Source organism: Neophocaena asiaeorientalis, unplaced genomic scaffold (assembly GCF_003031525.2).
Source record: "Neophocaena asiaeorientalis asiaeorientalis breed wild unplaced genomic scaffold, Neophocaena_asiaeorientalis_V1.1 scaffold150, whole genome shotgun sequence".
Classification (NCBI taxonomy): domain Eukaryota; kingdom Metazoa; phylum Chordata; class Mammalia; order Artiodactyla; family Phocoenidae; genus Neophocaena; species Neophocaena asiaeorientalis.
The window spans coordinates 2,612,183-2,629,062 of NW_020176571.1; the positions used below are offsets into that span (position 1 = coordinate 2,612,183).

Genomic DNA, 16,880 nt, shown 5'->3' on the forward strand with positions numbered 1-16,880 from the left:
TGACCTCCCTCAGACTTTCTGGATCCCTCGGGGAAGCCCCGCTGGGAAGGGAGAGCCACAGGAGAATCTGTGGCCAGTTGGGGCTCCTGTGAGAAAATGGTGTTCATGCGAACTTTTCTCGGGGAGTAGAAAGAAGTGCGTGTACCCACTTCTCCAGAGAGGGGGCCGCCGTATACAGTCGGGGATGCTTACGCCAAACCCACCAGCCAGTATGACTGCGGGAGGTAAGTGAGCAAGCAAGGCAGCGTGGGCTCAGGTTCCGGCTGTGCCACACGGCTGCACCCGTGTCACCCAGCCTCTCTGAACCGCAGCTTCCTGCTTTCAAAGCAGAGGGAATACTGCTCACATCTCAGAGCTGTGTGGATTGAACGAAATAACTGTATGTAAAGCACTTAGTCTACAGTAGCTGTTCACTGAACGTGGGCCACATCCAATCACATCCTCAATCCCAGTACGAGTCTAGGAAAGGGCCGGGAAGGGTGTAGCACTGCGGCTCTGTATCCATTTGACGTTGCCTTCTCTACTAATAGAGTCATGCACCGGCCACCACCAAGAAAGAAAAAGAGCCCAGAGTTCGGGACTTCCCTGGTGGTCCAGTGGTTAAGACTCTGTGCGCCCAGTCGGGGACGGGGGCACGGGTTCAATCCCTGGTCGTGGAACTGAGATTCCCCCATGCCGTATATGCGGCCAAAAGTAAGCTCATCTTACGCAGAGGGCTTGGTCCCGCTCAACCACTCTCACCCCCTTGCAGGGATCCAAAAATACTGACATTTATTTTCCTATTACAAAATAAAACATGTTCTTCGATTAAAATGTAGAAACTATAGCTAAGGAAAACATGCCTGTAGCCCATCCACTGGCGGATGTCCTAATCTTCATGCACACGAATGCGTTATAAGGTATTTTCCCAGCAAAATCATGTCATGTGCGCTATTTCCTGACTTTTCACTTCACACATTGTGAACAACTTTTCATTTCACTACTCTTTCTTCTGCAACACATTTTTTCATGATTCTATAGTAGTCCATCGTACCTGCCTTAATTTATTAACCTATTTACCATTTCTGAACCTTTATATACTTTCCAATATTTGGCTGTTATAAACAATGAACTTCCTCAGTGCTGAATCTTTACCAACCATCACAATTATTTCTTTAGGGTAAATTCCCAAAAGGGAAATTCATGACTTTGAGGATACATTCAACTCCTATCCTTGTGACTGTCCCAGTACATGGAATGGAGAAACTGAGGCACATGCTAATGCAGACGAAGCTGGCTGTAGGGTGGAAGGGAGAACTCCGACAGCCTGGGGCACGTGAACACCCCATGTCCACAAGCCCCACCCAAGGAACCTTCTAGGGGAGCAGTGTCTGTGGCTCAGGGTCAGCACTTTCTTCCTGACACATGAAAGGGATCGGCAGCTGTTACCCAGCCTTTACCAGCAAGAGATGCTAAGGAGGACGTGGACCTGCGGACAGGAGTAGGATTCATCTCTTCCAGGGCTCTATTCCCTCGGGAAATTCCTGGCGAAGGAAGGGGGCAGCTTTCCTTCCAGGCTTCCCAGCAGTAACGGAGCGCCCTGCTTGTTTTCCAGGTGGAATGGATAGCAGGGTCTCGAGCACAACCAGTAATGGAGAGACAAAACCAGTGTGCCCAGGCATGGAAAAGGCGGGGGAGGCCGGCGCCCTGCAGCGGGGGCACTGGAACAACAAGGTGGAGTTCGTGCTGTCCGTGGCCGGGGAGATCGTTGGGCTGGGCAACGTCTGGAGGTTTCCCTACCTCTGCTACAAAAACGGGGGAGGTGAGACCCACTGCGTCACCCTCGCCCCCACCCCCCACCCCAAGGCTGTCTCCATCTCACGCACTTACTGCCCTCTGGGGAGTCCCATGGACGCAGAGGATACTGGAGTTGGAGAGACCCTCAGGGCACTGCAGGAGAGACACCTAGACAGAGGGGTGACTTCCTGGGGGGTCCCTATTGTGGCTTCAGAGAAACATGGGTATAGGCTGGGAACCAGACGGATGGGAGTTTGGATTCTGCCTCTGCTACTTTCGCCCTGTAATCTCGGGCAAGCCTTACCTTGGGAGCTCAGGTAAATGCTGTAAACGGAGGTAGTTCTACCTGCCCTTCAAGGCTGTTGTAACGCGTAGAGGTCACGTGTGCAAAGGGCCTAACGAACGGTAGCTATGCTGAAGAGGATGTCGGCACCCAACTGTCCCATGAGGTCTCGAGACTCTGTAGCCATGGCTTCCTGTCCCCCCCCCCCGCTCTGTGACATGTGTCCCCGCACGTGTCACCTTTGATACCAGTGGCTCTTCCTTTAAGATTTTCCCACTGAAATGTGTGTGCGGGGAGCATGAACTCTAACTCTTTCCTGCGTCTCTCCTGCCTCTCATTCTCCACCATCCCAGGCGCTGCAGCCACTCCGCTGCCCCTGTTGCTGGTCACTTTCCCACCAGGGACTCTCCTTCAGGCACTCCTGGGCCTCTGGGGCGCCCCAGAGGGATTTCCCAGGTACTGAAGTGCTCTGGCCGAGCAGTGGGCTCGGAAGGTCCCCTCGTTGGTGGGTAGAGCTTAGCGGGGCTGGGCTCCCAGGGCTGGTTTTATGGGAGGCTGCAACCTGCTCTAGAGGAGGGGAAACGCCAAGGTGGGTCACGGGGACAGGCCGAGGGGGTGGGAGTTCTGTGGGCCACGAGGCCTGGAGGGAACCCTAATGCCACACCTACCCCTTTGTGGGGTGTGGGCGCCTCCGTGTGTGAGCCCAGTCTCGGTGGTTTTGGGGAGATAAAGCCCACGATGCAGGGTGGAAGAGGGAGCATGGGAAGGGGCTGAGCGCGCAGATGCTCTGAGCCCATAGTCTTACTTTCAGCATTGTGGCAACCGGGGATTGGCCGTGGGGTTGGAGGTTAACTTGTACTTTTCCAGAGGGGTGGGAATGGGCTGATGTGTTCCCTCTCCACAAGACTTCCTGGCCGGCAGCCTGAAGCCGCAGGACTTTGCTCGGCTGACATTGCGAGGAAAGGAGGGAGGTCCCGACCCAGCCCTGGACCCTCCGGCGGCTTGTTCAGACATTTAGGCCCGAGGGCGGAGGGATGGGGCTTGTCGTTCAGGGAGGAGAAGGAGTCTGGGGGCTAAGCCGGGCGTTGGGGCTCCGTGTCTGGAACCCGGTAACCAGCTTAGCTCCTCACGCGGCAGGAAGGTCGGGAGGTGAGCCGCTTTCCCCAAGCCTCTCTGGAATTGGGTGAGGGTGGCTGGGGAATTAGCAGGAGTGGCACGAAGAGGTGGGAGAGCAGTCCCAGGCTTGGTGCCAACCGCTGGGCTGAGGAGGGCAAGGAGAGGGGAGCAGGGCCTGGGCAGGGCACACGGGGTCGTCCTGTCGAGGGGAGGCCTGCGTCTGATCTCCGCCTCGGGGCTCTGTGTAGGTCTGTGCGGCCCGGGGAGGTGTGGCCGTGTCTCGGGGGAAAGGCAGGCCGGGAGCAAGCGTGTCCACGGCCCCTGGTTCCTCACGTGGGTGCTTCGGGGGGAGCAGAGGCAGGAGGGTGGCCACCTCGTGCCCGGGAAGAGCCTGCCCTCCAGCACGCCGGTCCCCACGAGCCGTTTCGGGGCTCACGGAACGGCCCGCAGAATCCTTAGGCCACCACCCCGGTCTCCTCCCCGATAGGGCACAAGGCCTCAGGCTTCCTCTTCTCTCTCCTTGATGGACAACAGCAGCTGGAGGAAGTGCTCGGAGGGGCTCTGGGGCCGAGGCCGATGCCCGGGTTTGCTCTGAAGGGCATGAGTCACCCAGGGCCACCAGGTGGACACGCGGGAGGCGCCCCTGCCAGTGTGAAGGGGACAAACCCGGGACCCGTGTGGCCTGTAGAGGGGCCCAGACAGGCCCGCTTTTCCGGGTTTTGGTGTTCCCAGAGGCTCAACCTTTCTGTCCCCTTTACCCCCTCGTCCCCTCCCCCCAGAGCACGGGTCCCACACTTCACATCTCGTCTCTTTGTCAAGAGGGGACGGAGGCCTCCTATGACAGGACCCTTCACTGCCGACATGGGGAAGGGGGTGGGGAGGATGGAGACCATCTAGGTTGGTTTGACCCCATCCTCCTGCTTTAGCGATTTTATTTAAACCCGTCGTTCTCAGATTGGGGCTTGGACTCCTGGGGGCGAGAGGGACGTTCTGAGCAGCTTCTGCAAGAGGGTGCTGGGGTCACGGGGTGAACCACGTGGGGTCACGTGTGTTATCAGCCTGCTTTTTTCTGGGCCCTTTCTTGAACTTCATAGCTGTAAATAGCCTCCTTTGCGCTTGGCTAGGGGGATAAACTTGGGACTTTATTATCATTAATGTTTGTTTGGTGGGGAAGTCAGGGAGGAAAACGTCCCCAAAGCGTAATTTCAGTTCCAATCTAAAAATATAAGTGATATCTTCTTCGCTTCCTTCCAGCTTTAACGTTTGGTAGATCCTAATAGAAGTGAGTCCCAGAGCAGGTAAAAGGCCAAGGCAAGCATATGGTAGAGGAACAGGGAGACGGTGAAACACTGTAGTCGAAAACCAGAGATGCTAAGAAAGTGGTACCAAGAAGGCTGTCTAAAATCAGCATCCATCAGGAGACGGGTGCGGGGCGCCTGCCTCAGCCACCTCCCAGATAAGCGCCCTCCCTGCCGTCCAGGCCTTGTGGCCAGTCCACCCCGAGCACCTGCCCGCCCCCCTCCCCATGGCTTTCGACAGTCAGGCCAACCAAGCCCGGACTGTGTCACCCAACGACAGTGACTTACTGTGGACCCACCACCTACCAGGAATTGTTCCACGTTGTTGTGATAATCTATAAACAGAACAGACCCCTTCCCTGTCCTTGTGGGGCTTACACTCCTTGTCTGTGTGTGAGAGACAGACAATAAACAATAAGCACAGTAAACAAGAAAATTACATAGCATATCAGAAGTTCCCGAGTGCTACAGAAGGGGGGCTGCGGGCGACCACACCGAGAACGTTAGAGTGAAGTCTTGCCGGTGAGTGAGAGCCAGCCACGTGGATATTAGGGGGAAAGTGCTCCAGGCAGAGGAAACAGGTGTTAATGGCCCTAAAGCAGGAGGTTGGCTGGCGTGTTTGGGGAGCCACTGGAGGGGAGTCACTTTGCGGGGGCAGGTCACCCAGGGCCTGTCAACCACTGTGAGACTCTGGCTTTCCCTCCAGTGATGGGGAGGCGGGCCAGGGGTTTGAGCAGAGGGGCCAATCTTACACTTGTACACTGTCTGGCCGCTGTGTTGAGAACTGATCGCAGGGGACTAAGGGGGGAAGCAGACTGGTTACAAGGCTAAGAAGCTTGGAGTCTCCTTGATGTCATTCTTTCTCACATAACTGGTGGCTCTACCCAAATACCCAAGTCCTGGCTGCTTCAGAACCTGGGCCTTCAGCCAGAAGCCCTCCAGCTCCCTGGACCCCGGCTACCGGCAGACTGAGTTGCCCAACACCCAGGCTGCCTGGGGCTGGAGACCCGCATGAGGCTACAGCAGAATGTACCACAGCTGGACCTCTCAAAGCCGGGATCTTAGAGGGAAGGGCCATAGCCAAGTAAAGCCCACCTCCGGATGTCAGGGAGAGGGAGCATGGGGACACCAATGTCAAGGGCATTAGATGGCCCCGTTTGCCCTGAGGTTGTCCGTAGATACACTAAAGAATGAAGAGAAACAAGGAGCGTTTTTCTTCATGTAAGAGTCACGGTTCTTTTATGAGGACGTGACAACTGGTCACCACTTTTAGTTAATGAAGCGACGCCAAGTATTGGTCCAGCAGTGTTGATTACAGCATGTAATTTTCATGCACGTTCACTCCTGTGCTGCTCATGTGGCATAAACGAACGTCACCTGGAGCATTACAGGCGACGCCACAGAATGTGTTCCTATCGAGAAGGGTGTCCAGCAGAGCGATTCCTTTCCAGGATGGGCGTGTGGTCTCTCCCATCCCATGGGGGAAGATGCCAGGACATTTTAGAATTTGGGCAAGGAGACTAAACGGGGGATTTGGGGAGCAAATAACTGTGACTCCATCCTCCGTCTCCAGGAGTGGCTCCATCTTTGAGTGGTGGTGACTGGGGCTTCGGTGGGGGAAGAGGCAGTGCCCCAGGGCTCCCTGGTGGGCACCTGGGTCCCTTCTGGGCTCTATCTCTTCCCTAACTCCCTCCCCGGTTTGGGGCCAGTGACTCGGCCTGGCGGGTGTGGACCTTTTCCCCCCTGGCCAGCTGCCCAGGAGCTCAAGGAGGCAGAGGGGGAGGGGCGCAGACTGACCACCGGACCCAGTGCGGTTAAACATTGGCTCGGTTCATTGGGGAAGAGCAGGTGGTACAGAGATGGGGATGAGGGGCTTGAGCCAGGCTGAAAACTCTCCCCCCTGCCCCCCGTCTTCTCTCTCTGTCTCTCTGCGATGTTTCCAGCTCCCAGCAGGACTGTTCGTATCAGCTACTGGGTTCTCTCTTCCCTAATTTCCCCTTCCTGCCCAGCAAGCCTTGGACTGATCTGTCTACTCAACGTGCCTGAATTGTTTACGATCTTTCTTTGCCCTTGTGGTCACCAAGCGTTTCCTCCAGTGCCTGAATTACGGATGCGTGGACTAGAGGCAAAGAGCTGGAGAAGCCTTTTCCCCACTAACTTTTGTTTTAGCAATTTTATGACGGTGTAATTGGCTTACAACAACTTGCACACATTTGAAGTGTACAGTTGGATAAGTTTCGACATAGGTACACGCCCTTGAAGCCATCAGCACTATCAAGATAATGAATGTATGCATCACTTCCCCAAATTCCCTCCTTCCCTCTCTCCCACCCCTGACCTCTGCTACCCCATCCCAATGCAGCCAAAAACCTGTTTTGTTTTTTCAAAATATAACTATTTTCCAGCTTTATTGATATATTATGCATAGTAAGTTTAGGTGTAGAACACGATGATTTAATACATGTATGTATTGCAAAATGATTACCACAGTAAGGTTAGTTAACACCTTCATTCCTTCATATAATTACCCTTTTTTTTGGTGGTGATAACACTTAAGATCTATTCTCTTAAGAACTTGGAGCTATATAAGACAGTATAGTTCACTGCAGCCACCATGCTGTATGTTACACCCCCAGAAATTGTTTATCTTATAACGAAGTTTGTCCCCTTTGACCAACATGTCCGCATTCCTCACACCCCCAGCCTCTGGTAATCACCATTCTGCTCTCTGCCTCTATGAATTCCACACATAGGAGAGGACGTGCAGTATGTACTTTCTCTCTGTGACTTATTTCACTCAGCATAATACCCTCGAGGTCCATCCATGTGGCTGCAAAACGCAGAATTTCCTTCTGTTTTTATGGCCGGATAATATTCCATTACACATATAGCATTTTCTTTATCCATGCATCTGTTGAGGGACACTTAGGTCGTTTCCAGGCCTAGTTTTCCAGGTTGTTCCCAAACTATACAGTAGTTTGCATTTCTTATAATTTTCTATAAATGGAATCATGCAGTATATACTTTACTTGGCTTCTATCCCTCAGCATAATTACTTTGAGATTCATCCATCTTTTTCATGTCTCAGTAGTTCCTTTCTTGTTATTACTGGGTAGTATTCCATTATATGGATATACTACAATTTATCTCTTCTCCTGTTGATGGACATTTGGGTTGTTTCCAGGCTTTAGCTATTACAGATGAAACTGCTAAGAACTTTTGTGTACAAACCTTTGTATAAACATGTGCTTTCATCTCCTTTGAGGGAACACTGAAGTGTGGAATGGCGGGATTATACGATAGGGGCACCTTTAACTTTTTAAGAAACTGCGGAACACGTTTCCAACATGGTTGTACCATTTTTACCTTCCTGCCAGCAGCATATCTGAGTGCCGGCTTTTCCACAACTTTACCAATACTTGGTCTGTCTTTTTAATTTTAACTTTTCTAATTGGTGTGAACATTACCTCATTGTCACTTAAATTTATATTGACTAATGATGTTGAACATCATTTCATGTGCTTATTTGTAGCCCACATATCTTTTTTGGTGAAAACCTGTTCAAATCTTTTGACCATTAAAAAAAAATAGGGCTTCCCTCGTGGCACAGTGGTTGAGAGTCCGCCTGCCGTTGCAGGGGACGCAGGTTCGTGCCCCGGTCCGGGAAGATCCCACACGCCGTGGAGCGGCTGGGCCCGTGAGCCATGGCTGCTGGGCCTGCGCGTCCGGAGCCTGTGCTCCGCAGCGGGAGAGGCCATAAGAGTGAGAGGCCCGCGTACCGCAAAAATATTATTGAATTTTGCTACTTCTTTATATATTCTGGATACAAGTCCTTTATCAGATGTGCATTTTGCAATTTTTTTTCTCATTCTGTCTTATATTTTTCCTTTGCTTAACAATGTCTTTTGAAAAGCAGAAGTTTCAAATTCTGATGAAGTGCAGTTTATGAATTTATTCTTTTATGACTCATGTTTTTGATGTCACATGAAAGAAATCTTTGCTTAACCCAAGGTCTCATATATTTTCTTCTAGAAGTTTTATAGTTTTAGGTTTTACACTTAGGTCTACGATCCATTTTGGGTTAATATTTGTATGAAATGAAGGTGTGGATTGAAATTCATTTTTTGTGTGTATGTATATCTACTTGTTCTAGCATCATTTATTAAAAAGACTATCCTTTCTCCAATGAATTGCCTTTGCACCTTTGTCAAAAATCAATTGTCCAAATGTGCATGGCCCTTTTGCTGGACTCTATTACGTTCTGTCGATCTATTTGTTTATTTTGTCACCAAAACCACACTGTTTTAATTACTGTATCTTTATAATAATATGAAAATAAGGTAGAGGTAAGCCTAAAACTTAGTTCTTCTTTCTCAAAGCTGTTTGGCTATTTTAGGTTCTTTGCATTTTCATACGAACTTTAGAATCCGTTTGTCAGTTTCTACAAAAAAGTCTGCTGGGATTTTGATTGGGGTTACAGTGAATCTATTGATTAATTTGGGAAGACATCTTAATAATACTGAGTCTTCTGATCCATGAACATGGTATGCTGACCCATGAACATGGTATGCCTCACCGTTTATTTAGGGCTTCTTTAATTCCTCTCAGCAATGTTTTGCGGTTATGAGTGTACACATCTTTTGTCAGATTTATTCCTAAGTAATTCATCTCTTTGACGCTGTTATAATGGTATTATTTGTTAAATTGTAATTTATAATTGCTTGCTGCTAGTAGAAGAAATACAATTGATTTTTTATGCTGATCTTATATCTTGTAACCTCACTAAATTAACTTATTTACTCTAGCAGCTCTTTGGTACATTCCAAAGGATTTCCTTTCTTTTCTTTTTAAATACACTTTATTGAGGTATGACTAATGTACAGAAAGCTGTACACATTTAATGTATACCACTTGATGAGTTTGGAGGTAAACATATACTTGTGAAACTGTCACCACAATCAATGCCATAAACATATCCATCACGTCCAAAAGTCTCCTTCTGTCCTCTTTTTTTCATTTTAATTTTTTTTGTGTGATAAGAACACAACATAAGATTTAACTTCTTAGCACGATTTTAAGAAAACACTTCAATATTGTTCACTATGGGCACTATGGTTACAGTGGATCTTAGGATTCATTCATTTTGCAAAACGGAAACTTTATACCCTTTGGCCGGCATCACCCTGCTTCCGCCTTCCTCAGACCCTGGTAATCACCGTTCTACTTTCTGATTCTATGAGCTTGACTATTTTAAATTCCAACGGATTTTCTACATAGGTGATCATGTCATTTGCAAGTAAAGCAGTTTTATTTCTTCTCTTCTAATCTGAATAACTTTTAATTCCTTTTATTGCCTTCTTGCCTTGACTAGAATCAATATTGATGGAACCAATGTTGAATAGAAGTGGTAAGAAATAGTAAGACTGGACACCCTTGTCTTACTCTCGACCTTAGGGGTTAAGCAGTCTTTCACCATTAAGTATGATGTTATCTGTAGGTGTTTTGTAGATGCCCTTTATTCCCTTCTATTCATCACTTGCTGAGAGTTTTTTTTTTTTAATCAGAAATGGCTGTTAGATTTGGTCAAATACTTTTCTGCATTTATTGAAATGATTTTATGGTTTTTCTTTTTAAATTTATTAATATGATCCACTGATTTTTTTTTTTTGAATGTTAAAACAACTTTGTATTCCAGGGATAAACTCCACTATGTATTACTTTTTTTATATATATTGTTGGATATCTAAAATTTTGTTTAGAATTTTGCATCTATGTTCATGAAAGTTTGATCTATAGTTTTGTTTTCTTGTCTTTATCTACTTTTGTTATCAGAGTAATGCTAGCTTCGTAGAATGAGTTGGAAAGAATTGCTTCTAAATTTTCTGCAAGGGTTTGTATAGAATTGGTGTCATGTCTTCCTTAAGTCTTTGGAATGTCCCCAGCCTTGTGTGAGCACCACCAGGCTCTATCTTCTTGAGGGATTCTTTCCTCTCCTTCGGTAGTGTCCTCACACGCATGTGCTGACCAGCACTCAAGCTCGTAGGGGACGTTCTGCAGGCACTTGGGTCTCTCTGGGCACGTCTCTCCCCCGGGACTCTCTCCGGTGAACTCCCCTGCCCAGTTGCCAGCAGATGGAGGTCTATGGTGGAACAAATGCCAGCATAGACTTGTCTCAGGCAGTGACTGTGAAAACAGAAGCAGAAAGGATTACTAAGGGAAATCTGATTTCAGTCTGCTAAAAGCCCCTCTCTAACATCGAGAGCAATCATTTCCTTGACAAAAATTATAGCCTGTGGGCTGTGGGAATGCTCCTGGATATCTGTGACTCAGTGAGCTTCTTCTATGGCCACAAGCTATGTGTTATTTGGGCAGCAACTGAAGTTGATGGGGAGCAAACCTTGGAAGGTATAGATGGAAACTTCAGAGTGAAGGAAGTGACTGGCTAGGTCCTAAGTAACTGGGTGACACCTGATCTCTGCCGTGGTTCCAGACATCTAGACAGATGTCCCCGCCATTTTGCGCAGTCCCCATCCCCGGGATTCTGACTGGAAGCATGGGGTGGCAAGCGGGGGAGATGACCGTGGACCACAAGGAGGCTAGTGCCACGTAATGGACAGCCTGTTTCCCACCCGCAGGTGCCTTTTTCATCCCCTACCTCATCTTCCTCTTTACCTGTGGCATTCCTGTCTTTCTCCTGGAGACAGCACTGGGCCAGTACACCAGCCAGGGGGGCATCACAGCCTGGAGGAAGATCTGCCCCATCTTTGAGGGTGAGTAGCTCTGCGCCCGACTCCAGAGTCTCTGCACTAGTGGTTATAAACCTTGTTTGGAATAACTGGGTGGTTTATCAGCAGTGCTGATACGGATAAGACGCTGTGTCTTTATGTTAAACCTTCCACCGTGGGCCCAAGACTGAATTACTGCCAGGGGATTCCCTAAAAAGAGAATTTTAATGAGAAAAAAATAATAATTCTACCATCTTTGGGATTCTCTGGCGGTCCACTAGTTAGGACTCTGTGCTTTCGCTGCCAGGGGCCCAGGTTCAATCCCTGGTGGAGGAACTAAGATCCCACAAGCTGCGTGGCATGGCCAAATAAATAAATAGATAAAATGTTTACATAGCACAGGGAGATCAGCTCGGTGCTTTGTGACCACCTAGAGGGGTGGGATAGGGAGGGTGGGAGGGAGACGCAAGAGGGTGGAGATATGGGGATATATGTATACGTATAGCTGATTCAACTTGTTGTAAAGCAGAAACTAACATACCATTGTCAAGCAATTATACTCCAATAAAGATGTTAAAAAAATTTTTTTAATTCTACCATCTTGACACAATAGCTATTTAAAACTTAGGATGTTTTATTTCAATATTTCCCTCTATATAGGATTTTCTTTAAGATTCCATTTTGAAACAATTATATGTTCACAGAAAGTTGCAAAAGTAGCCCAGAGAGGTCACATGTACATTTCACCCAGTGACATTTTCATTTTCCTCAATGGTAAAAATCTTACATAGGACAATATCAAAACCTGGGAATGGACATTGGTACAATCCGCAGACCTTACTCAGATCGCACCCGTTTCCATGCACTTGCTTGTGTGTGTGTATGTGTGTGTGTGCGCGTATAATTCTGTGTAATCCTATCACTTGTGTCGATTTGCGCAAACACCACCGCTGTTCCATGACCACGGAGATCTCCATCCTGCTGCCCCTTCATAGTCACACTAACCCTTCCCCTCCCCACCCCTGTAACCTCTGACAGCCACTAACTTGCTCTCTATCTCTATAATTTTGTCATGTGGGGAATGTTACATAAATGGGATCATACAGTGTGTGACCTTTTGAGACTGGCTTTTTCACTAGGCATGACGCCCTTGAGATCCACCCAGATTGCTCTTGTATCAATAGTTCATTCCTTTTTATTACTGAGCAGTATTCCATGGTGTGGATGGTTGTCCTATGGTTTATTTAACCATTTACCCACTGAAGAACATTTGGGTTGTTTCCAGTTTGGAGAGATTTACTTCATTATTTCTTTCTCTATATATAAAGTTTACATATCTATTAATATGAAATATACACAGTTTCTGTTTCTGTCGTTTTTGTGGTTTTTTTTGGCCACGCCGTGTGTCAAGTGGGATCTTAGTTCCCCGAGCAGGGATTGAACCCTCCCCAGCACTGGGAGCGCAGGGTCTTAATCACTGGACAGCCAGGGAAGTCCCTCTGTTTTTTAGTTAGTGTTATTTTCCATTTTTTACACAGCAATCATGTGATTGCATAAACTTCCATCGAGGGGATATATCATAATTTGCTTAACAATTCTCTGTTCTGGGCTTTTTGCTTATTTTCCATCACTGATAAATTGATATTCTGCTATCATGTATCTTTGTAGAGGTAGCCTTTACCCTCCTTTTTTGGAGTTATTTCCTTGGGATAAATTCTCAGGATTAGGATCACTGGATCAAATGGACAACCAAGTTGATGTCCCTTGACCATGCTTATTAAGTTGTCCTATGGAAGGGTTATGCTGACGTACACATCACCGGACTTGAGTAAGCGTCTTTCCTCCGTATCTTTAACAGCTCTGAGTTATATCCCTGGTTTCCAAACTTGTCTGCACACTGGAGTCACCCCAGGACCTTCCAAACATCCTGAGGCCTGTACCCCACCCCCAGAGATTGTTATTAAATTGGTCTGGGGTCTGCTCTGGGCTTTGGAATTTTTTAAATATTCCCAGGTAATTCTACTACTATGTGGACAAGTTTGGAAATCACTGAGTTATATCGTTTGTAAACATGTTCACCAGTGTTGCAGATGCAGAATGGTAGCTCATCATTTTGCACACCTACGATTATTAGGGAGGATGAGTGTGTTGTGAGGATGTTCATTGCCTGTGTGTGTGTGCTCCTCTGTGAACTGTCTCTTCCTGCTTTTAACGTGTGTTTTTTTTTTTTTTTAGTTTTAGTTTTTGGCTGCATTGGGTCTCCGTTGCTGCGTGCGGGCTTTCTCTAGTTGCAGCGAGTGGGGACTACTCCTCGTTGCGGTGCACGGGCTTCTCATTGCAGTGGCTTCTCTTGTTGTGGAGCACGGGCTCTAGGCGCGTGGGCTTCAGTAGTTGTGGTTCGCGGGCTCAGTTGTAGTTTGCAGGCTCTAGAGCGCAGGCTCAGCAGTTGTGGCGCACGGGCTTAGTTGCTCTGCGGCATGTGGGATCTTCCCGGACCAGGGCTCGCGCCCGTGTCCCCTGAGTTGGCAGGTGGATTCTTAACCACTGCGCCACCAGGGAATTCCCTTAACGCGTGTTTTTACATTTCAGAAATATATCAGATGAATTCCAGGGAACATTAGCTATTGCAATCTCGGAGTTAGCCTTATACATTTGTAAGATAGCTTAGAATCCGTGAGCTTGCAGCATACAGATGAAAGTGTACAGGCAGCGGGGCAGGGCAGCAGGAGATAGGAGGAAGCCCGGCCTGGCCTGGGGGGGCTGCACGACGGGAGGGGGCAGCGAGCCAGGAGCCCAGACCCCATACCCCGTGTCTCAGGACACTCACAGGGGAGCACAGACCCTCTCCTGAGCAGGGGTGGGCGGAGCCAGAAACCTGCCCCGTGTCCCCAGCCCCGTGTGCCTCCACCCAGGTATCGGCTATGCCTCCCAGACCATTGTCATCCTCCTCAACATCTACTACATCATCGTCCTGGCCTGGGCCCTCTTCTACCTCTTCAGCAGCTTCACCATCGACCTGCCCTGGGGGAGCTGCCGCCACGACTGGAACACAGGTGAGGTCACCTCCACCTGCTCTGCTGCGGTGACCAGGAGAGGGATTGTCCCCATATCCTGGTCCCCAGGCCCCATCCTTCACCTGGGACATGCTAGAAATCTGCCAAGGAGGTGACAGAGGTCTTATGTCAAAGATAAGAGCGAGAGTCCACCAGCGTCACAGGAAAGATATCACAGACTTTTTCCAAAAAATTCATGTGTTCAATCAATGTTATTAAGAAGATAGAACTGACTTCTTTTTGTGCACTTTAGCCCTTTATGGATTTTGATTTGAAACGTGGTTAGTTTGATATATGGATATATTGTTTTATCATTTATTTATTCCTCATGTCTTCTTTCTGATACTATTTTAGGCCTTTCCAACTCCCAAGTCATGTGGATTTAACCAGGGATAAGCTGTTTTGTATGGCATCAATATAATTTACCATAGCAATTAATTTTCTCCTGTGATTTTCTTTTAAGACAAGAGCCTCTATGGCGATAGAACTACTAAGTCTAATGAATTGAAAGAAAATGTTAAATTAAAAATTTCTAGGGTAGTGCTTTCCGAAAGAACTACCTGTGGTGTTGAAATGTGCTCTGTACTCTCTGATACGGGAGCCACTGGCCACGTGTGCTATCGAGTACTTGAAACATGGCTAGTGCGTGTGAGGACCTGAATTTTAAACTTTTTTTTTAATTTAAATTAATTTAATGTAAATAGGCACACGTGGCTGTCACTGCCCTATTGGACCGCGCAGGTGGACACTGTCCCGCTCCCAATGTCCAAACACCTCTCATGCCTGTCAGTGAGGCCCTACCTGTGCCATGATGAACTTTTTCTTGTTCAGATAAGTTACTCAGTTCTGAGCTAGAGTGTGAATCTTTGACTCACTTGCCAGGGAAGTGGTTTTGCACGTTTATCCTGGTGTTCAAGGCCCCCTCGCCCTCATAGTTTATGCTGTCTCTCCAGGCTTTCATTCCCTTGTCACCACTCTGTCCCACTACTTGTCAAGTGAAAAGTCAAGTCTTGGAGGTACCGCCCCTGACACCCCAAGATCTGCTCGGTTCTTCTCAAGTGTGTCTGCTAGTGCCTACACTGGCTGCGGCCCTTGACTGTGGCACTCACCCCGCTTTTCCTCTGTTTGTTGCAAGATCTTGAGGGCAAAAATGGTGTCTTCATCTCTTCACCTTTTGCACTTAACATCATGAGCTCTCAAAACATATTCATGGAATGAATCAAGTTTTTAAAATCTGTTTCATTCTAATATTCTCTTTATTATGTGTTTTTTTCTTCCTTCCCCCTTCTTTCCTTCCTCCCTTCCTTCCTTCTTCCCTCCCTCCCTCGTCTCCTCTCTCTCTCTCTCTCTTTCTTTCTTCTCTGTGCACTAAAATCTGCCCTGACAGCCAGCTTCTCAGATGGGGATTTTATCCAGGTCTCAGTGCAGTTCCTCTTATAGAAAGTTTCTGCCTTTCCGGTGCCCAGGGACTTGGCCTCAGGCCATCATCAGGCCTGTGTGCTTCTGGCTGACTTGGCAGGGGGAGCATCTCGGAGGCAAATTCAATACCCAGGGCTTTGGCTCCATGACATTTTGGGCATTTCTCCTGGTGAGTCTGGAGTCCTTGGAGCCTAGCATCTTGAGTAGTACAGGACATCCCATCCTGTCCGGAAGAAACAGCCCTTTGGGGTGTGCTGAGGCCTCAAGGAAAGTGACTTGGTTTGGAGGAGAGAGGGCTCTGCTAACATCCCGTGGTTCGGCAGATGTGTGCGGAGCCCTGGCTCTACCCCAGGCTCTGTTCCAAGTACCGGGGACGTGCAAGGTGCAGAAATATAGCTCCTACCCTCGTGGCTTTCATTCTAGTGGCAGAAGACAGACGAGAAACAAAATCAGTGCATCCCATGTGTCATGCTAGAGGCACTGCTGTGCAGAAAACTGAACGGGGAGGGGAGACTGGGAATCTTAGGGGTGGGGTGTGATTTTAAATAGGGTCATCGGGGAAGGCATCTCTCAGAAGGCGACGCTGGGTCATGCTCTGAAGGAGGAGGGCGTGTGGAGGCAGACACTAGGTAGGAGAAGCAGCAGTGCAGAAGTGGGGTGGCATCCGGGGGGCAGCAGGGCAGGTGAGCGGGGGTGGGGCAGTAGGAGAGGGGTGGATTGAATGGGGCCTTGAGGGCGATGATGAGGTCTGGGCTTCTTTCTCTGGGTGCGATGGGAAACCCTTTGGAGGTTTCTGACCTGGGACACGACATAGAGCCACGACATGACTGAAGTTTGAGCAAAGCCTCTCTGGCTGCTCTCTGGAGATTTGACTCTGGAGGCAAGAGCAGAAACTGGGCCCATCAGGGAGCTGGGAGCCGTGGTGACCTGCACCAGACTGGTGGTCACACCTGTAACGGGAAGGGTCGGATCCCAGATTTTCTGAAGGTGGAACATACACAATTTGCTGAGCTGGATCCCAGCCCTCACGTCATCACAGACAAGCGATGCTGGGCCGTTTCTAAGAAGATCAGCTTTCGTGTGTGCACAGCGGGGAACGCTCTCTGTCTTTATTGATGCTTCCCAGAATCACTGTCCTAATAAAACGTAAAGAAGAGTGTGAACACTTTGTGAAAAGTCCATAGTCGTAGACGGGTAATTAAGAGCCACT

At 48.5% G+C, this 16,880-nt stretch overlaps 1 protein-coding gene across 3 annotated transcripts in view; it reads left to right on the forward strand.

The window, feature by feature from the left end:
* SLC6A13 (solute carrier family 6 member 13) overlaps window positions 1–16,880 on the forward strand; it is a 32,751-nt gene that overhangs the window by 970 nt on the left and 14,901 nt on the right. The window contains exons 1-4 of one of the 3 annotated variants that reach the window (XM_024733171.1): window positions 1,369–1,480; window positions 1,595–1,801; window positions 11,109–11,243; window positions 14,111–14,251. In XM_024733171.1, coding sequence (XP_024588939.1) covers window positions 1,600–1,801; window positions 11,109–11,243; window positions 14,111–14,251 — 478 coding nt within the window. In that variant the 5' untranslated portion in view covers window positions 1,369–1,480; window positions 1,595–1,599. Of the gene's footprint in view, window positions 1–1,368; window positions 1,481–1,594; window positions 1,802–11,108; window positions 11,244–14,110; window positions 14,252–16,880 lie in introns of those variants that run through there. The other 2 variants (XM_024733172.1, XM_024733170.1) reach the window with 2 other exon arrangements.